We start from the raw sequence: 21,990 nt of genomic DNA, 5'->3' as shown, positions 1-21,990 counted from the left end.
ATAGATTGTGATTATCAAGAGTCTAAAAGAGATGTGACTAACCCATTATTTACCAGAAACATTTTCTAAGTGTGACTTTACCATAGAATGCTGCTCGACCCAAACCTACATTTAGTTTCGCTATGGGTTAAACATACCCTGACATTTAAGAAAGTTCTCAAACAATTTTGTTGTAATCTGGGGAAGGATAACAAAAACAAGTATATTCTTGCTTCTGGCTTCCTAGAGCCCTTGGCTCATCCTAATGTCCTATATCATGTCCTGTGATACTGTACTTTATCTGTTCCAGTGTCTGCCTCTCTCACTGAACTCCTCAAGAGCTTATTAATCTTGGTATCCCTAAAACATAATAGTCACAATGCCTGCAACACAATAGAAGCTCAATAACTGCTTGCTAATTGCACAAAAACTTTTAAAATCAGTTTTGACAGACAGCATATTAACAAGCAAAAGTGTATAGAGACCCACTATGAGTGTGTGTGAGGCTCTATGGGGTACAGTGCAGGGCGACGTATCCCTCCAGCCTGCCAACAGACCAGCTAGAAACACAAGATATCATGTCTTACATTCTTAAATCATTAAAAGGTGTTAAATAACTGTTTAGGAAAAGGGTAGGCAGATTTCTGCCACCTTGCCAAATCTGGCCCGCCATTTGTACTTTTTACAGCCTGAAAGCTAAAAATGGATTTTAACAGTTTTAAGTGGTTACATTTTAAATGGTTATATAATTACCTACATAATATCCTTAATATTGCCTTTTGATCCACAAAGCCTAAAATATTTACTCTCTGGCCCTTTAAGAAGAAGTCAGCCACCCTCTGGTTTAGGACCACGGAAGACTCATGGAGCAAAATGAGAGTAATCATTCATTAAACCATACAGTAAACACAATATTGTTGTAAGAACTAGAGAAACTAGGGAAAGCTTGGAAGAAGGAGAATTTGAGCTGGGGTAGTACCAATAACAAAAACAAAGAAATAGTTCCGGGAGGCATATACTAAGTACAGTTTTCGAAAGTGGGAAGAATTTGGATGGGCAGAGAGAAAGAATAAATGGTGACATGTAGTTAATTTGTTAATAGACACCAATAGAACAAATTAGTCTCATGACACAAAGTAGTCAACAAAGTGCCACAAATTACTTTAAAAAATTGTAAATAAATGTCCAAAGGTTAATCATGTTCTAAAAAATATATTACTAACTCCGATATAATCAATGTCCAGATCATGATAATGCTTGGCGCCCACAATCCAGGTCACGACGTAGTAGGCAGTCAGCTGAAGATTTACATAAGGCCAGTTGAAACCCTTCCCCAGCCATCCAGGGAACGACCATGGCAGCCCTGCAGAGAGGAAGAGGCGAAGTTGGAGTAGGTATAACAGTGCTGGCACTATTAAAAACAAAGCAAAATAAATCAAAAAGAACGAACACAGGCTAAGCCAAAAGCCAATAAAGATCTGACTAAAGGAAAGATTACACACCATGCACAAATTCTCAAAATCCCTTCCAGTTTATGAACACAGTAATTCCTTATTGATCCCAAGAGTCAGGTTCCATAATTCCAAATGCTCTTTCAAGAAAAAGAAATAAAAACAAACACCTCTCTCAATGATACTTACCAATATAAAGAAATGTAACCTACAATTTAACTTAACTTCCCCACCTCCTGCTAAAAAGATATGCAATGTTCAATTTTTGTTCTCTAAGGTCAAATCAAAGAGTTTTGAAAGGCTTATGCTTAACTATTTCTGTGAGGTAAGTACAATACAAATTCCTTATTCACTAGTGCATCTTCTTACAACTTGAAGCTATTTAAAGACTAATTAGTCAGGTAATCAAATTTAACAAAACTAGTTTGTCCTATGTCAATACAAATGCCATTGACTCAATAGGGAAATATACCTTTGTTACACGATATAGAACAAATAATCCACATTCTTCCAATACCCCAGTTATTATTAATCAAAAAAAAAAAATGAGAAGAGTAGAGAAGCACTAATTGTGATTCTAAATCCTAATTCTCTTACTAATATATTAATATTAAAATAAGGTCAACATTAAGTTCCTTAACTGTTAATATATATTACCAATCTAGTTCACCACTGAAAAAAATTAAAATCAAAGTGACAAAATGCTTATTTTTCTAAACTCTAGAAGAATGCCTAAGTGTATCTACATAATAAATGTGACATTAAAATAATGGAATGTTTTAAGACAATGAAATGCCAAATACATTCTGAAGGCCCACCACGTGAAGTCTTTGTTAGGACATGGCTCAGCATGCCAGATTTTCTGCATTTAAATGAGAACTGACCTTGAAAACAGCACAGTGGGCAAGTATGTGCTGAAGTCAATGATGCTTTTTTACTGCTCAAAACATTTCTGGAATCTCTTACAAAAGTCCATTTAGAAAGAACACACTGACCTCCTCATTTTTTTTAACTTAGAAAAACTTATGCTTGTCCTTTAACTGGATGGTTGAAAATGATTTTAAAAATAACTTGAAATTAAGTCCTATAAAATGGATCTCATTAACTCGTGTAATTTAGCCTGAATGTGTAAGCCTGTTTAAAAGAATCAAATTCAAAAAAAAAAACAAAAAAAAGAATCAAATTCATTTCAAATGATAAAAGTAAGTCACCACTGTGTATGTGTGAAATCTTCTATAGGTCTGTGCACTGCTACAGGAGAACAGTGCAAGGAGTACAGTCCCATTTAAGAAACCATCCTGCCACCGGAATCTAAGCTCCACGAGGACAGGAACTGGGGGGCTGAATTGTTCTAGGCACCCCCAATGCCTAGAACAGTGACCACCACATCCTTGAGGTTCAAAACAAACAAACCTACAAACCAAAAAACACTTTTGTATGTACCTCATCTAGAAATGGGGTCTACTACTGCAGGTAGCACACAATTTTTGCAAATAGTTGGGATATACTGCTGCATACAGTATACAATTGTATAAATAGTATTGCCCTTTTACAAATTTTGATGAGAAATTTTGTTCAGGAAATTAGTACAGCACCACGAAAAAAACAAAAAATCAAAAACAACAGAATAAGGTTCTAAACCTGATTCTGACATTTACTAATTTTCTGACCTTAAGTCAGTGGTGTAAGCTCTCAAAGCCTCCACTGTTTCTGTAAAATGAGAAGAGTAATGTCTTACTCCAGAGATATGATAAATATCAGACACAATATATATGAGCAAAGAAAGAATCATGCCTGGCACGTGCTTTGCTGCTGGTAGCATACTGGTAGTATTAACAACATTATTAATACTACAGTATTAATAGATACTCCACATACATGATTCAGAATTTAAAAATTAAAGGAAAACAGACTACAAAAGTACATCAAACTTCACTTCTTACCCATGAGTGTGATATTAGGGTTCCGCTTCTTAGCTTCCTTCATTAACCACCACTCATATCCTCGGAAATAATTCTCATCTAATTCATAGTGCATGTGGGAGGGCTCGGTGCCATCTGAATGGGAGAGAGCAAAACAGAAAGGAAACTGTCTGTTAATGGTGCTTTGTAGGCCACTCTCCCCTACACACATACACACATTTCAGAGAAGTAGTATCCCAGATCCAATCCTGATGTAGGGCACATAAGAATAATCTTATATAACTTAAGGATGGATGATCAAAGCATATTATTTCATTTTTTCATTACCATAAGCATCATAAAGGTCTTAAATAATAAAACCATAACTTTCTATTGTAAGCAGTGTTAAGAGAAGTGTTATCAACTCATATAATTGAAAATTCCTAGGACTATATTCTGCTGGGATTTGGTCTCTCTGGGGTTTTCAAATCCCTATGTCCAACTTTAAGTTCAGATCACCTCAGCTTCCAGCTTCTCAATCCTAGATGTGAATCCTGGGCTCCAAAGCCCCAATTTCCATACCCCATGCCTTGAGCCTGTAATATGCCTTGTTAAATCAAGACAACGGAATTTTGAGAAAAAAAGGAACAAGTACACTTTCCCACTGTAAGAAAATTCTATACTAACCTCTACAGGGTGTCAAGGTAGGTAAGTGACATCAGTCCTCACGTGTTACCACATTTCACAAACATCTGCCCTTGTTAAGAAGGGCCTCAGAAGGAGAGGGGCCCTAGCTCTTTTCTTCTTAAAGGTAAACATCAGAATTCACAATAACTACCTGCTTCTGTATCTCTACCTCTAATTTAGCTTCAGCAAATGAAGATGGCCAGTCATTATCAATTCTGCAAAATAGGGTTTGACAATAAAATGCATGTCTTCTTATAACAGGTTGGGGATAGTTTCGTTATGGGATTTTCTTTTGTTTTCCATTTGCATTGTTTCCTTCAGCATGAATTAAATACCAATTCCACTACACAGATATATCTATTTAACAAAAGTCACTTCCAAGTCACTAACAGGTACACGGGTATATAGACAATACTCTAAGGTTCACTATAATGGAATCTAACTGATAAAAAGTAAGTTATATACAATCACTGAGAGAAATTTCTTCTTCCTGAAAACCAGAGACCTATAAATTTTTTAATTGACTACATGTACTACACAAAGCCAAAATTATGACAATGAAGATTGAAAATTTAGTGGTTAAAAATGATTTTATTTTTAAAACACAAAAAAGCTGTCTCTGAAATATCTCTGAAATTACTTATATTTTTGCCACATATTTTATTTAAAGCTAATAACATCTTACATATTTTATACATTAAAATCTTTCTTTTTTTAACTTCTGAGTAAAATTCCAAACTCTCCCTATGCTCTGTCTAGTAAATATTAGTTTATAAAAAACTGTGGATTTGTTTACTACTTAGTACTTCAACTAAATAAGCAATCTAAAGTCCACAAGCTGCTTTGTATGGAAAAAATGCATATTTCGATATAATATTTTAAAAATAATTAGAATGAAGAAGGAACAATAAAGAACAATCTAAGCAGTAATCAACAACAAAAATGTTGGCATTCTTTATATTCTGAAACCACAGTCCATAAGTTTAAGTATAGGTTTAAATATTGGGGGAAAACGATGCCATTCCACAAATACTCCTACCTGTTGTCTGCCCATCACCACCTATTTCAACTTTCAGAATATGCAAAGAGGCACCGAAGTTTGGCTGGGGAAAGAAGTAACAATATTTACACTGTGATTCATTGTACGAAGGACAAAACACTTTAAGACAATTACTAATCACTGCCTTTGGTTTTGCAGATGAGAAAACCAAAGCAAAACTTCAAATAAACAGCATCTTATTCTAAAAGTAATTTGCCTAGTTTTTTAAAAACTAGAATTGTGAAGGTACTAAAGACTACTGGTGAAATTCACCACAGTTTCTAAGATATCACAGATACCATTAAATAATTATTTTTTCATTACCTTAAAGAGATAATCCAGTATTTGAGAACGATAGGGCTCTGGGTAATTTACTAGAAGTCGGGAGGTGGCCTAAAAAATAAAAAAAGTTTTCAAAAGTATGAATAAAACAAATCCAATAATGAACACCTTTTCAGAGTGCTTATGCATGCCATCTAGCATGCCCATATTTAGCCAGTTCTTGGGCAGCGCTGAGCTGTGGAAAGTCATTTCCCAGGTTATCTGTTTGCCTGTCTTGGTTTTGCCCATCATTGGGCAAATACGGCTGTTGTCTGTCCCATAGCTAAGACATAGGTTCCAAGCAACAACCAGGTTTCTCTTCTACTGAGATGAGGGTTGGCTGGGAGGTAAGCTTGCTAAGTCTATTGATGAATCTCATTATTACAAATTTATCTTGAGGAGCTTGACTCACAGAGTGGTTTTTAGAAGAAATGAAACAGTTTCTCTGTCTTAAGGCTGTTTGTCAACTACAATATCTGGGGGGCCAGAATAGGAAAGATGAATCTCAGGTAATTTTTCCCCTCAACATCTTGCAAGAAAATATTACAAGCAGCACTGCTTAAAGGAACCTCCACTCTCCTCATTCTTATTAGAGATTTATAGGTGTTACCTCTTGCTATTAAGAATGACCACACAGTGATTCCCCAGGCCAGGCTGTACTAAGGAAACCTCACACAAGACTTTCCATCAGAATGGAAAGAGAGAGGTGGAAGATGCAGGAAATAACACTTGATCACACCTAAACCATGGCTGATGACTGCTTCAACAAAGAAACCACAAAATCAGTAACCCAGCAATTATGTATACTTTGGGGAGCAACAGGAGCTAGGGCAATAAAGAGATAGGTTTTAACATGAAACAACCAGCACCGTGCCAGGTGCATGCCAAGGGCAAGACTTGACTTCCATGGGGCTTGATGTTCTATTTGACTCTCATATATGCTACCGCTGACATTCTGGTGGTGTCTCAGACCCAGGACCTTCCCAGCCCCTGCCACTGACACACAGGCCCATGGAGCTACTCTCTAGCCACCTCAAGCTCAACACATCCCCAACCAAACATAGCACTTTTTCCTAAATCTGTTTCCTTCTCATGTATTTGCTATCTTAGTAAAGAACAACACCTGTCTGAGCCATAAATTTAGGGTCACCCTTTCATCAAACTTTCCATCTATCTTCAGTCACCAAGACCTCCTTAATATCTCTCAAATCCATCCCCTCATCTTCAACTCCACTACTTTCATCTAGGCTCTCCTCAATTATTAGAACAGCCTAAATGGTTTCAGGGTCTCCCATCTGCCTCCCCATATTTTATCCTCCATACTACTTGCCAGATTAATCTTCCCTAAACAAAAACCTAACCATGAAACTACTCTGTTTAAACCTGCCAAGACTTCCCTCCCCCAAGAGCTTTCAGGATAAAGTTCAGATTGTTCAGTTTTATACCCAAATCCCTTAATTATCTGGATTCTAACTCTGACACTTTACCCCTTATCACTCTCACACCATCTATCTAGGTCTAACAAACTAATTTTTCTCTTTCTTCTGTCTGGAGTGCATTCTACACCCTCATTTGGCCAAATCCAATTCATCCTTCAGCTTTCAGGTCAAACGCCACCTCTTCAAGGAAGAATACCTTCTTGACTTAAGTCAGGGGTCCCCAACTCCCGGGCCACAGACCGGTACAGTCGGTGGCCTATTAGGAAGGGGGCTGCACAGCAGGAGGTGAGTGGTGGGCGAGCGAGCGAAGCTTCATCTATATTTACAGACGCTCCCCATTGCTCACATTACCACCTGAGCTCCACCTCCTGTCAGCATTATGGTGGGTTGTATAATTATTTCATTATATATTACAATGTAATAATAATAGAAATAAAATGCACAATAAATGTAATGCACTTGAATCATCCCGAAACCATCCCCCCTCCCCCGGTCCATGGGAAAACTGTCTTCCACGAAACCGGTCCCTGGTGCCAAAAGGGTCGGGGAGGGTGACGCAGATTGGACTGTGGACTCCCTCGGCACAAGGTCCACGTGGCTACCATAACTCTTCTGTCCCTGCACCCTCATCACTGCTTTACTTTTCTGTTTCACCTCTAAGTTCCTTGAGGACAAGGACTCTGTCTTATTCAAGTTCATATCCCCATTTATTCTATTATTCAATAACCATTTATTTAATATCTTTTATGTTATCATTTGTCGCACTGCACAGGCAACATAATATAGGCTTTGCGTCCATGAAGCTGGTATCCTGATTACATCATTTACAAGCAATGTGACCAAGGGCAATTTATCATAAAGTGGGTTATCTTATTCATTCAGCTGTCCTAAGACTAAAATAAGGTATATGTAAAGGACTTAGCACAGTAGCTGGCACATAGTAAGCTCCCAAGAATTGACAGGCACTGTATACACAAATTGTTTTTTAAAATAGAGTCACTTTCTCAAAGAGCTTACGGACTAGCAGAGGCTCAAATATTAAAGTGAATGACTGCTGTATATGCACACTAACCTATCCTTGACCCCAGGTAAACAATGCTGCCTGCTCTGCATTATGCTAACGATATACATTGTTGTTAGAACAATGTGTTTCACTGTTTGGCGGTTATTTTGCTCTCTGTGCTCTTGTATCCCTAACACAGAAAGTGCCAACTTTGAGTAACCACACCACATCATTACTCTATCGCAAGCCTATAGTCACACCCAATGCAAAAGCATTAGTCAATGGCAACAGTCAGTTAGGAGCAGTACAGCCAAACGTTGAATTGTACCATGAAGCAGTAACAAATTACCAAATTACTAATCACGCTCCCTGAATAAGGCCTGGAGCTCTTTACAAGCAGCCCAGGAAGCCTTAGCACAGTAGCTGGAACATAGTAAGCTCTCAACAAATGGCAGGCATCGTATAACCAAACCGGAACACGTTTTTCATTTAAAATCCTTGGAATAACTTCCTCCCCACTAATCTAGGAAACAGAATGATATTAACCAAAATTAGTCATGTGACAGATGCCATCCTGTGCTTTGACATCTATCCTCACAATGTTCCTACCAGGTAGGTATCACCGTGTCCCCAGAAAAAAACCTGAGATACAGGGAGGTTGCATAACCTGCCCAAGGCTGTACAGTGAGTGGCATGGCCCAGAACAGATCCCTAGCAATCTGCTCTTAAGTCCACGTGCACCATACTGCCTTCCCTATCAAATATCAAGATTCCAAACACTTACTGCCACAAACTGTGCTAGGTACCAGGGACTTCAGAAAGAAGTTGAAAGTGGTGTACAAATATAGCGTTGCAACCATTTTCATTCAATCGGCATTCACCGAACTTCTAAGATGAGTGATGCATTACACATAAGGACACTATTAGAATAGATAACAGTCTCCTATTCTGAGTTATGAAACAATTCTTCTCATTTTAATAATTTTAAACTGAGCTAATAAACATAAAATAACAAAACATTTCCATTTTCAGCAAGTTAAACAATGGATTTAATATCAAAGTAAAGATATTAGGACATTATGAGTCCTCATTTTATGAAATACTGGCTATTCCAGGTTTAAACCACAAAAATAAAAAGGAGGATGGTAGTAGTAAAGAATAAATACATTAGCCCATTAGTCTACTGTTTACCTTGAAATATGCACCAGCACCTATGAGTGAGGTTGCAACATTAGGAAATAAAAGTGTAAAAATCAGCTGGGTTAGGGAAAAGATTTTTTTTCCCACAGTAGAAGGTCAGATCTGTGATCAGACTACAGACCAAGTTATCCACTGGGTTTTCCTTCTTGTAATACAAATGCATAACTTAAGCTCTGATCGCCGAGACATCCACTTTTCAAAAATAATTATGTTTTATGGTATGTCTACTTAAAAATAGTCACCCAAATCTCATTGGTAACTTGAAACCTTAGAGTTTTGCTAAGTTAAATGATGGAAATTCATTAAATATATAGAAAATTTCCAAATAATATAAAATGCTAAAACATTAATTACTGAACATAGGTTTATCTACTTTTGGTTTCTTATCACAGAGAAACAAAAGATATTTAGATCTGTTAGTAAACATGTCTTGTGCTACAATGAAAAACTGTACAAAAAAAGAAGCATATGCTTCTAGAAATTATAAAATGTATTCATAAATTTGCCAACCTACAGAATACTGGTATAACAGCTCACAATTGTTTACTTCCTAGTTTTCACTAGAAATTAAGGTTTATAAGAGTCAAGCATTCTAACTAATATATGTAATTAAAATACTAGAAATAATAAGAGAAACAATTCTATCAAGGAAAGTAGGATGTATTTTGGCTAAGAAAAGGTATGAGGTAGGGAGATGTATTTTTGTTAGGGAAATGAAAGTAATTTTGTCCTAAAGTAGACAAAATGAATGGATATAGAAGCTGGGGAAAGAGAAAGACAGAGAGAAGAAGAGAGGGAATTTTACCTGCGTAGTCAAGCTAGCTAAAAATGAAATAAATTTATTAGAAGGATTTTTTAAAATAAACTTTAATAGTGTACTTATGTAAAACTAAAACTTAATTATCTTTCATCTGCTAAAAAGACAAATTTTTATTAGACTATTGGTCTGCCCTTGATAAGCCTGTGAAAGGTTTTTCTTTACCTTTTAAGTAACCTGCCTAGGAAATAAAGATTCTGTGTTTTATCAAAATAATATTCTATGCTTCACATTATCTTTACTGAATCTTTAATTACTTAAAAAAAAAAACAAAAAACCTGAGTCTTCTCTATTAAAAGAGCTAAGGTTGTGTGTTTGGGGCGGTTAAACTGGGATTAAAATAAGTAACTTTTTGTATTTGCCTGTGAAGTTCTTGTCATTTTGGTTAAATGGATAACTAAGTATTATTTCACAGTGACCAACAATCCTATTTAATCAAGTGTTTTAACACCTTTTGATATTTTGACAAACTTCCCAAAATCAAATTCTAAATGAAGTCTTTTTGACCTCAAAATAACTTTGAGATTTTTCCAGATGGGCCCTGGAACATCTCAAAAGATGTGGTCTTTCTCCTTATAAAAAGACAGACATTAAACTAATTAGGCTTATTTGGTATGTTAAATTGCATGGGAAGCACTGTCAAAGACATAATGCTAAACCTTCTTTAGGTTATATTTGTATTGATATATGTTACTAATATATGTGTTTCAGAAATTACATGAAATTCCTAGATACCTGCTATATCCTGGTATAATGTTATCACTTGTAATTCTAGTTATTATATTAAAATGTTGTATGTCACAGAAATAACCTAATTTCCTTGTCATTTGCATTATAATAAACTTTATCAGATCTTTAACATGGTCGTGTTTAAGTCTTTTTGCCATTTACAGACAGTTATTGTTTTACTCTGATGCTTTTGCAAAAGTGTTCGTCAAAAAGCACTTCATCTTCAAGAAGACTTGTGGAAAGGACTCTAACTTAAAGTACAGGATTCTGATAATTTTCAGATCATATTGCTCAACTGGGTAAGAATTTACAGAACTCTAAGGTAAAAAAAGATTCATAAAACTGCTAACTAAAGATCAAGATCAATCAGAATTAATTACAAGGAACTGAATGAACTGATGAGGATAATTATAATTTTTATGATTTTTTATCTGAAACATTGTTAGTTCTTGAATGGTTTTTTTTTTTCCCCCAGACTTAAGGAAACCTTTTTTTCTAAGCTGTCTATGACTTACAGCAATTTGGTAAAGTGTACCCTTGTAAACAAAGATAAAACAAATTTCTCCCTACCTGATCCCTTAAGAATTTAGAAACTCTTAGTGAGTATTCTCATTTTCATAGCAATATATTTATTTGCATAAGTTCCTAAGAATCTGTCCTCCTTGTAACAGGACACAATTGGAAACACTGATTATATTACCAAGGTTTTAACTGGAATGTCATATTTGAGAGAGATGCACATAGACTCAGATATGACCAGGCAGAATTAAGGAACTAAGGTTGACTCATGGAGCCAATAAAGCTCCTTGGAAAAATCAGCCTGGCAACTTGCTTACAGAAGCCTTACCAGGTGAGTAAGGAAGGTCGCTTCCTGGCAGATGTAGGAACCTCAGGATATTTGGCAGACCTCGAGAAGAAAGGAATTCACCCAAATCTATCAGTACTGCAGGGAAAGTCTGATGGTAAGCTCATAGCTTGGCTTCCTACCTTGAGAGAGACTTCTAAGAGTCCAATCTGTGATTCCTTGTGTGAAGGTCCAGCAGAGTATACTTGAAAGAGCCTATATGGTCTATCACTATTCTTGTTGCACTTAATAAATAATAAATAAATTAATTATTAAATAATCAGGCCAGACTTATTTTGCAAGTAAATTAGCCTTATTTGGGTTATCTCTGATAAAAGGTGGGGGGAAGGGGAAACTATAGGACACCCTGTGGATATCAGATTTTAGTCCTGTTAATTGCCTTTGAGGTTTGTTTTCTACTTGTAAACTGGACTGAATACTGAATTCTTCTCACTTCCTCTAATATCTGGCTACAACTCTCCAGATATTGTTTCCAATTTTTTCCCACCTTTCTGACTTGGAATTATTGAGAACTAAAATTGCCCTTTTCCTGAAGCCATGCAAGCTAAAGTGGGACAACTAGATATAAACTCCAGAGAAATCACTACAACAGTTCATGTATGAACAATCTTCGTGCCTCTTGCTGTATGGACCACTCAGAAAGAACCCCACCACCACCAGAGATATTCAAACTACAAACCAGGAAAATCTATGACCGCCACCATCTGTCCCCACCCCGTCTGAAGATGCTTCAAGTCCTACATCTAGAAATCTCAACTGGCTACCCTCAGGACTCAGACTAGGTTTATAATCTGCTCCAACCACTAACCATTGTTTTTCTTTTGTTTCCGTAGAAATGCCTCTTATGAAATAACCTGAATCAAATATTTGCACCATAGAGGCCTAACTTTATAAACACACCTGCATCGCTGCCTCCTCAAATGAGACACAATCCTTTAATTGAACTGACCTATTCTAAGAGAGTGGTTGGGTGCGATATGGAGCAATCCACCAACTCAGCACAGACTGAAACCTACTTACACCAGATGTCCCAAGATGTTAATCATAACATTTTCTAATCTTTGAACGGATCCCTAGGGCCCCAAGATCACTGACCTCGTTTCAAGGTGTGACCCTTTAAGCTTGGGTCAATGGCTACCAGCTGGATTTCAGGACTATCGTTTGTACAATATAATTATTATAGGAGTGCTACTAAAATCCTTTCTAGGTTACAAGAGGCCCTTATCCCTGACTTTTAGTAAATCAGCTACTCGGGCAGTTAACGTCTTCACCGCTGACTCCGATGCCCAGGCACCAAGGGTGGATTGCAGTGCGGTCCCCAACAGCCGGTTGCTCCTTGTTTGTAACGGGCAGGACTGAAGCTCTGACTGCAAGGCATCCACCCAGAATTATCCACTTCACAGGCACCTATCTCAGATAAACACACTGCCAGCCACAGAACCAGATAAAGAGCCAGGCCGGCCGGGGTTGGCGGGAGCGGGTGGGGGGGATTCTTTGTTTTAGCGATCTTGGTTGATTTCAATAACTGACCATCATTAGGGTCACTTATTTTTTCTCTTCCTGCACTAAATTTCTACTCTTAAGTTTTGAACTCACCAATAAAAAGTAAGCCCACAAAACCCTAGGCCTCACCCTTGGCCCTAATGAAAGCAGAACCCCAGGCCCACACCCCCCTCTCTACCTACAACCTCCCTGTGTGGCCGAGGTATGCCAAGTGCTTTCCAGGACCTGTGAGTAATAAACTTTTTATTTTCAAAGTTTTCTGACGGTTATCACTGAGGGCATCTTGCAATCATAGTAAAAAGCACACAGAGAAGCTTCAAGATGACAGAAGAGTAAGACGTGGAGATCACCTTCCTGCCCACAGATACATCAGAAATACATCTACATGTGGAGCAACTCCTACAGAACACCTACCGAATGCTGGCAGAAGACCTCAGACCTCCCAAAAGGCAAGAAACTCCCCACGTACCTGGGTAGGGCAAAAGAAAAAAGAAAAAACAGACACAAAAGAATAGGGATGGGACCTGCACCAGTTGGAGGGAGCTGCGTGAACACAGCCTGAAGGGGGCTAGTGGGCCACAGCTAGCCAGGAGGGAGTATACGGGAAAAGGTCTGGAACTGCTGAAAAGGCAAGAGACTTTTTCTTGCCTATTTGTTTCCTGGTGCACGAGGAGAGGGGATTAAGAGCGCTGCTTAAAGGAGCTCCAGAGACGGGGGCAAGCCGCGGCTATCAGTGCGGACCCCAGAGACGGGCATGAGACGCTAAGGCTGCTGCTGCAGCCACCAAGAAGCCTGTGTGCGAGCACAGGTCACTCTCCACACCTCCCCTCCCGGGAGCCTGTGCAGCCCGCCACTGCCAGGGTCCCGTGATCCAGGGACAACTTCCCCGGGAGAACACACGGCGCGCCTCTGGCTGGTGCAACATCACAGTGGCCTCTGCCACCGCAGGCTCGCCCCGCATCCGTACCCGTCCCTCCCCCCGGCCTGAGTGAGCCAGAGCCCCCGAAGCAGCTGCTTCTTTAACCCCGTCCTCTCTGAGCGAAGAACACACGCCCTCAGGCCACCTACACACAGAGGCGGGGCCAAAGCTGAACCCCGGGAGCTGTGCGAACAAAGAAGAGAAAGGGAAATCTCTCCCAGCAGCGTCAGGAGCAGCGAATTAAATCTCAACAATCAACTTGATGTACCCTGCATCTGTGGAATACCTGAATAGACAACGAATCACCCCAAATTGAGGAGGTGGATTTTGGGAGTAACGATATATATATATTTTTCCCCTTTTCTCTTTTTGTGAGTGTATGCATATGATTCTGTGTGTGATTTTGTCTGTATAGCTTTGCTTTTACCATTTGACCTAGGGTTCTGTCCTTTTTTTTTTCTTTTCTCTTTTTAATAAACTATTCAGCACTTGCTATCATTGGTGGATTTGCTTTTTGGTTTAGTTGTTCTCTTCTTTCTTTCTTTTTTTTTTAATTACTTTAAAAAAAATTTTTAATAATTATTTTTTGGTTTTTATGTTAATAATTTTTTTATTTTATCTTATTTTATTTTATTTTATCTTTTTCTTTCTTTCTTTCTTTTTTTCTCCCTTTTATTCTGAGTGTGGATAACAGGCTCTTGGTGCTCCAGTCAGGCGTCAGGGCTGTGCCTCTGACATGGGACAGCCAAGTTCAAGACACTGGTCTAACAGAGACCTCCCAGCTCCACATAATATCAAATGGCGAAAATCTCCCAGAGCTCTCCATCTCACGCCAAGACCCAGCTCCACTCAATGACCAGCAAGCTACAGTGCTGGACACCCTATGCCAAACAACTAGCAAGACAGGAACACAACTCCACCCATTAGCAGAGAGGCTGCCTAAAATCATAATAAGGCCACAGACATCCCAAAACACAACACGAGACATGGACCTGCCCACCAGAAAGACAAGATACAGCCTCATCCACCAGAACACAGGCACTAGTCCCCTCCACCAAGAAGCCTACACAACCCACTGAACCAACCTTAGCCACTGGAGGCACACACCAAAAACAACGGGAACTATGAACCTGCAGCCTGCAAAAAGGAGACCTGAAAACCAGTAGGTTAAGCAAAATAAGACAAGGAAACACACAGCAGATGAAGGAGCAAGGTGAAAACCCACCAGACATAATAAATGAAGAGGAAATAGGCAGTCTACCTGAAAAAGAATTCAGAATAATGATAGTAAAGATGATCCAAAATCTTGGAAATAGAAAGGAGAAAATACAAGAAACGTTTAAAAAGGACCTAGAAGAACTAAAGAGCAAACAAACAATGAGGAACAACACAATAAATGAAATTAAAAACTCTCTAGAAGGAATCAATAGCAGAATAACAGGCAGAAGGATGGATAAGTGACCTGGAAGATAAAATAGAGGAAATAACTATCGCAGAGCAGAATAAAGAAAAAAGAATGAAAAGAATTGAGGACAGTCTCAGAGACCTCTGGGACAATATAAAACGCACCAACATTCGAATTATAGGGGTTGCAGAAGAAGAGAAAAAGAAAGGGACTGAGAAAATATTTGAAGACATTATAGTTTAAAACTTCCCTAATATGGGTAAGGAAATAGTTACTCAAATGCAGGAAGCACAGAGAGTTCCATACAGGATAAATCCAAGGAGAAACACGCCAAGATACATATTAATCAAACTATCAAAAATTAAATACAAAGAAAAAATATTAAAAGCAGCAAGGGAAAAACAACAAATAACATACAAGGGAATCCCATAAGGTTAACAGCTGATCTTTCAGCAGAAACTCTGCAAGCCAGAAGGGAGTGGCAGGACATATTTAAAGTGATGAAAGGGAAAAACCTACAACCAAGATTACTCTATCCAGCAAGGATCTCATTCAGATTTGACAGAGAAATTAAAACCTTTACAGACAAGCAAAAACTAACAGAATTCAGCACCACCAAACCAGCTTTACAACAAAGGCTAAAGGAACTTCTCTAGGCAGGAAACACAACACAAGGAAAAGACCTACAATAACAAACCCAAAACAATTAAGAAAATGGTAATAGGAACATACGTATCGGTAATTACCTAAAATGTAAATGGATTAAATGCTCCAACCAAAAGACACAGACTAGCTGAATGGATACAAAAACAAGACCCGTATATATGCTGTCTACAAGAGACCCACTTCAGACCTAGGGACACATACAGACTGAAAGTGAGGGGATGGAAAAAGATATTCCATGCAAATGGAATCAAAAGAAAGATGGAGTAGCAATTCTCATATCAGACAGAATAGACTTTAAAACAAAGAGTATTACAAGAGACAAAGAAGAACACTACATAATGATCAAGGGATCAATGCATGAAGAAGATATAACAACTGTAAATATTTATGCACCCAACATAGGAGCACCTCAATATATAAGGCAAATACTAACAGCCATAAAAGGGGAAATTAACAGTAACACAATCATAGTAGGGGACTTTAACACCCCACTTTCACCAATGGACAGATCATCCAAAATGAAAATAAATAAGGGAACACAAGCTTTAAATGATACATTAAACAACATGGACTTAATTGATATTTACAGGACATTCCACCCAAAAACAACATAATATACTTTCTTCTCAAGTGCTCATGGAACATTCTCCAGGATAGATCATATCTTGGGTCACAAGTCAAGCTTTGGTAAACTTAAGAAAACTGAAGTCGTATCAAGTATCTTTTCTGCCCACAATGCTATGAGACTAGGTATCAATTATAGGAAAAAATATGTAAAAAATACAAACACATGGAGGCTAAACAATACTCTACTTAATAACCAAAGGATCACTGAAGAAATCAAAGAGGAAATCAAAAAATACCTAGAGACAAATGACAATGAAAACACGACGACCCAAAACTTTTGGGATGCAGCAAAAGCAGTTTTAAGAGGGAAATTTATAGCACTACAATCCTACCTTAAGAAACATCTCAAATAAACAACCTAACATTACACTTAACACAATTAAAGAAAGAAGAAGAAAAAAACCCCAAAGTTAGCAGAAGGAAAGAAATCATAAAGATCAGATCAAAAATAAATGAAAAAGAAATAAGGAAACAATAGCAAAGATCAATAAAACTAAAAGCTGGTTCTTTGAGAAGATAAACAAAATTCATAAACCATTAGCCAGAATCATCAAGAAAAAAAGGGAGAAGACTCAAATCAATAGAATTAGAAATGAAAAAGGGGAAGTAACAACTGACACTGCAGAAATACAAAGGAACATGAGAGATTACTACAAGCAACTATATGCCAATAAAATGGAGAACCTGAAAGAAATGGACAAAGTCTTAGAAATGCACAACCTTCCAAGACTGAACCATGAAGAAATAGAAAATATGAACAGACCAATCACAAGCACTGAAATTGAAACTGTGATTAAAAGTCTTCCAACAAGCAAAAGCCCAGGAGCAGATGGCTTCACAGGAGAAGTCTATCAAACATTTAGAGAAGAGCTAACACCCATCCTTCTCAAACTCTTCCAAAATATAGCAGAGGGAGGAACACTCCCAAACTCATTCTATGATGCTACCATCACCCTGATACCAAAACCAGACAAAGATGTCACAAAAAAAGAAAACTACAGACCAGTATCACTGATAAACACAGATGCAAAAATCCTCAACAAAATACTAGCAAACAGAATCCAACAGCACATTAAAAGGGTCATACACCATGATCAAGAGGGTTTTATCCCAGGAATGCAAGGATTCTTCAATATACGCAAAATCAATCGATGTGATACACCATACTAACAAATTGAAGGATAAAAACCATATGATCATCTCAATAGATGCACAGAAAGCTTTCGACAAAATTCAACACCAATTTATGATAAAAACCTTCCAGAAAGTAGGCATAGAGGGAACTTACATCAACATAATAAAGGCCATATATGACAAAGCCACAGCCAACATCGTCCTCAATGGTGAAAAACTGAAACCATTTCCACTAAGATCAGGAACAAGACAAGGCTGCCCACCCTCACCACTATTATTCAACATAGTTTTGGAAGTTTTAGCCACAGCAATCAGAGAAGAAAAATAAATAAAAGGAATCCAAATTGGAAAAGAAGAAGTAAAGCTGTCACTGTTTGCAGATGACATGACACTATACACAAAGAATCCTAAAGATGCTACCAGAAAAGTACCAGAGCTAATCAATGAATTTGGTAAGGTAGCAGGATACAAAATTAATGCACAGAAATCTCTTGCATTCCTATATACTAATGATGAAAAATCTGAAAGTGAAATTAAGAAAACACTTCCATTTATCATTGCTACAAAAAGAATAAAATATCTAGGAATAAACCTACCTAAGGAGACTAAAGACCTGTATGCAGAAAATTATGACACTGATGAAAGAAATTAAAGATGATACAAATAGATGGAGAGATATACCATGTTCCTGGATTGGAAGAATCAACATTGTGAAAATGACTCTACTACCCAAAGCAATCTACAGATTCAATGCAATCCCTATCAAACTACCAATGGCATTTTTCACAGAACTAGAACAAAAAATTTCACAGTTTGTATGGAAACACAAAAGACCCTGAATAACCAAAGCAATCCTGAGAAAGAAAAACGGAGCTGGAAGAATCATGCTCCCAGACTTCAGACTATACTACAAAGCTACAGTAATCAAGACAGTATGGTACTGGCACAAAAACAGAAATATAGATCAATGGAACAGGATAGAAAGCCCAGAGATAAACCCACGCACATATGGTCAACTTATCTTTGATAAAGGATGCAAGAATATACAGTGGAGAAAAGACAGCCTCTTCAATAAGTGGTGCTGGGAAAACTGGACAGCTACATGTAAAAGAATGAAATTAGAACACTCCCTAAGACCACACACAAAAATAAACTCAAAATGGATTAAAGACCTAAATGTAAGGCCAGATACTACCAAACTCTTAGAGGAAAACATAAGCAGAACACTGTATGACATAAACCACAGCAAAATCCTTTTTGACCCACTTCCTAGAGAAATGGAAATAAAAACAAAAATAAACAAGCAGGACCTAATGAAACTTAAAAGCTTTTGCACAGCAAAGGAAACCATAAACAAGATGAAAAGACAACCTTCAGAATGGGAGAAAATATTTGCAAATGAAGCAACTGACAAAGGATTAATCTCCAAAATTCACAAGCAGCTCATGCAGCTCAATATCAAAAAAACAAACAACCCAATTCAAAAATGGGCAGAAGACCTAAATAGACATTTCTCCAAAGAACATATACAGATTGCCAACAAACACATGAAAGAATGCTCAACATCATTAATCATTAGAGAAATTCAAATCAAATCTACAATGAGATATCATCTCACAGCGGTCAGAATGGCTATCATCAAAAAATCTACAAACAATAAATGCTGGAGAGGGTGTGGAGAAAAGGGAACCCTCTTGCACTGTTGGTGGAAATGTAAATTGGTGCAGCCACTATGGAGAACAGTATGGAGGTTCCTTAAAAAAATAAAAAAAGAACTACCATACGACCCAGCAATCCCACTACTGGGCATATACCGTGAGTAAACCATAATTCAAAAAGAGTCATGTACCACAATGTTCATTGCAGCTCTATTTACAATAGCCAGGACATGGAAGCAACCTAAGTGTCCATCAACAGATGAATGGATAATGTGGCACATATATACAATGGAATATTACTCAGTCATAAAAAGGAACAAAATTGAATTATTTGTAGTGAGGTGGATGGACCTAGAGTCTGTCACACAGAGTGAAGTAAGTCAGAAAGAGAAAAACAAATGCTAACATAACATAACAAATGCTAACACATGCTAACACATATATATGGAATCTAAAAAAAAAGAAAAAAAAAAAGGTCATGAAGAACCTAGGGGCAAGATGGGAATAAAGACGCAGACCTACTAGAGAATGGACTTGAGGACACAGGGAGGGGGAAGGGTAAGCTGGGACAAGGTGAGAGAGTGGTAGTGTATATATGGACATATACACACTACCAAATGTAAAATAGATAGCTAGTGGGAAGTAGCCGCATAGCACAGGGAGATCAGCTCGGTGCTTTGTGACCAGCTAGAAGGGTGGGATAGGGATGGAGGGTGGGAGGGAGACGCAAGAGGGAAGAGATATGGGGATATATGTATATGTATAACTGATTCACTTCGTTATAAAGCAGAAACTAACACACCATTGTAAAGCAGTTATACTCCAATAAAAACGTTAAAAAAAAAAAAAAAAAAAAAAGAAGCACAAGGGCCAGTCCCTCCACAGCACTGGTTATCAACAGGCTGAGACCAGCCCAAAACATCCACCCAGCAAGCAAGCATTCAAGCTGGTTCTGAATTGCATCTAAGGATACAAGCACCAATCTGACTCAACCCAACAAACAACCCATTCAACCCATTCAAGAGTTCTGCCTTACCATTTTCAAATAAAATCAGTTCTAGCTATGATCTGGGGTATAAAAAAGAAAATCCCTCTCACCCAAAGATATGCCACCATAAACCCCATGGACCCAAAAGCTATAAACACAAGGGGATAAAACAAAGACAAGACAATGGTTACAAAGAGCATGAGACAGGACTAAGTAAATTGTTAGGAGCCAAGAACAATCATGCTACTGTGGCCAGCTCCCAGGCCTAGGAGCCACCCATCAGCATGACTAGGGAACTAAGGAAATTACCAGCTGTGCCCACACAAATTTTGCATTAAGCTGGAATGGCCCTCATGTCTCCCTTAACATAAGTATTTTAGAATGCCCAGATAATACGAACTTATCCCAAGTGACACAGCCTAGAAAAGACTAAAGAGACATGCCAATTAAATGCAATAAGTATCCTGGATGGGATCCTGAAACCGAAAAAGAGCATTAGGTAACAACTAAGGAAATATGAAAGGAAGTACAGACTTTCATTAACGTAATCAATATTGGTTGGGACAAATGTCCCGTACTAATGTGGGATGCTGGTAACAGGAGAAAACTGGCTGCAGGGTATATGAGAACTCTGTATTGTCTTGGGAACTTTTCTGAAAATCTAAAACTATCTTTAAATTAAGATTTTATTTAAAAAACAAGAAACCGCTTGCTCCAGAGATCCTTGAATAAGGAAAATAGTTCTCTCAACATTTAGTATGAGAAGCCACTGGCGCATTTGTTAAAAAGCAGATTCTCAGGCCCCACTCCAGAACTGTAAAGTCAGAATGGGAGCTGGCGGGGAGGCCAGAGTCTGCATTTAAACAAACGGACCAGGTGATTCTTATGCATCTTAACGGTGGTGAGTCACTATCTTGACTGGTGACCCATCGTTTCCCTCTCCTCACACACATAAATAGCCACCAATGAGGCATTGCCCCTTCCAGAGGGCAACTCACCCCCTTAGGCCTTTGCCATCCGAGGGGAAAACAATCCTCCAACAGTAAACAATCCTAAACTATCAGTTGGTACTGGTGTAGCCTATCATTAGAAAAAGATTAAAAGTCCCAGACAGTTTCTAGCCTCTCACCTTCCTAAAGAGGCCTTGAGATACCTGCTGTGCCTCCAAACAAAAACTTATCCGGTACTTGACCCTTTGAAAGGGCCCAACCGCATCCTGCAGTACTGGTCCAGGACTCCCCGACCCCCCTCCCTAAAAAAGAAGAGGCACAGCCAAAGCATCCGACTGGGGCATCCTCTTCAGCAGACGGATGCTCCTCGGCTCCCTGGCCGTCTCTGGAGCGACCCTCCCAGAGTGCCCTCTCCAAGGCGAAGAGACCCCCCCCTACACACACACACACACACACACAGGCCCAGCTGCCCAGGGAAAGGAAGGGTTTGGGCCCCAGCCTTGTCACTATCTAGACCTGTCACTTACTCGGTGGACGCCCGGATCTGTTAAATCTAACTGGCTCTACAAGTTCATTTTAAACCAGCAAACGCAGGTTCCAGCCCCGCGGCCGGCGGGTCTGGACAGCCAGGCGAGGGGGGCCCGCCGGGAACCGGGCCGCGAAGGGAGAGCGTCGAAACTTGGGGCTACGCCGCGGGGGCTTGTGGGGC

The 21,990-nt window shown here is 38.6% G+C and overlaps 1 protein-coding gene across 7 annotated transcripts in view; it reads right to left on the bottom strand.

Moving 5' to 3' along the window:
* The window catches only part of GALC (galactosylceramidase), a 105,309-nt gene that overhangs the window by 74,016 nt on the left and 9,303 nt on the right, over positions 1-21,990 (bottom strand). For 5 of the 7 annotated variants that reach the window (XR_014242220.1, XR_014242221.1, XR_014242222.1 and 2 more), the window contains exons 2-5: positions 5,382-5,450; positions 5,058-5,121; positions 3,374-3,487; positions 1,203-1,342 (exon numbers count right to left, since the gene is read on the bottom strand). Coding sequence is in view for 1 of the 7 variants with exons in the window: in XM_082383674.1 (XP_082239800.1) it covers positions 1,203-1,342; positions 3,374-3,487; positions 5,058-5,121; positions 5,382-5,450 (387 nt within the window). In the remaining 6 variants the exon portion in view is untranslated. Of the gene's footprint in view, positions 1-1,202; positions 1,343-3,373; positions 3,488-5,057; positions 5,122-5,381; positions 5,451-21,808; positions 21,977-21,990 lie in introns of those variants that run through there. The other 2 variants (XR_014242225.1, XR_014242224.1) reach the window with 2 other exon arrangements.

Source organism: Balaenoptera borealis (genome assembly GCF_965194805.1).
Source record: "Balaenoptera borealis genome assembly, chromosome: 3".
Lineage (NCBI taxonomy): Eukaryota > Metazoa > Chordata > Mammalia > Artiodactyla > Balaenopteridae > Balaenoptera > Balaenoptera borealis.
This window is presented reverse-complemented; position numbering and strand designations above follow the sequence as displayed.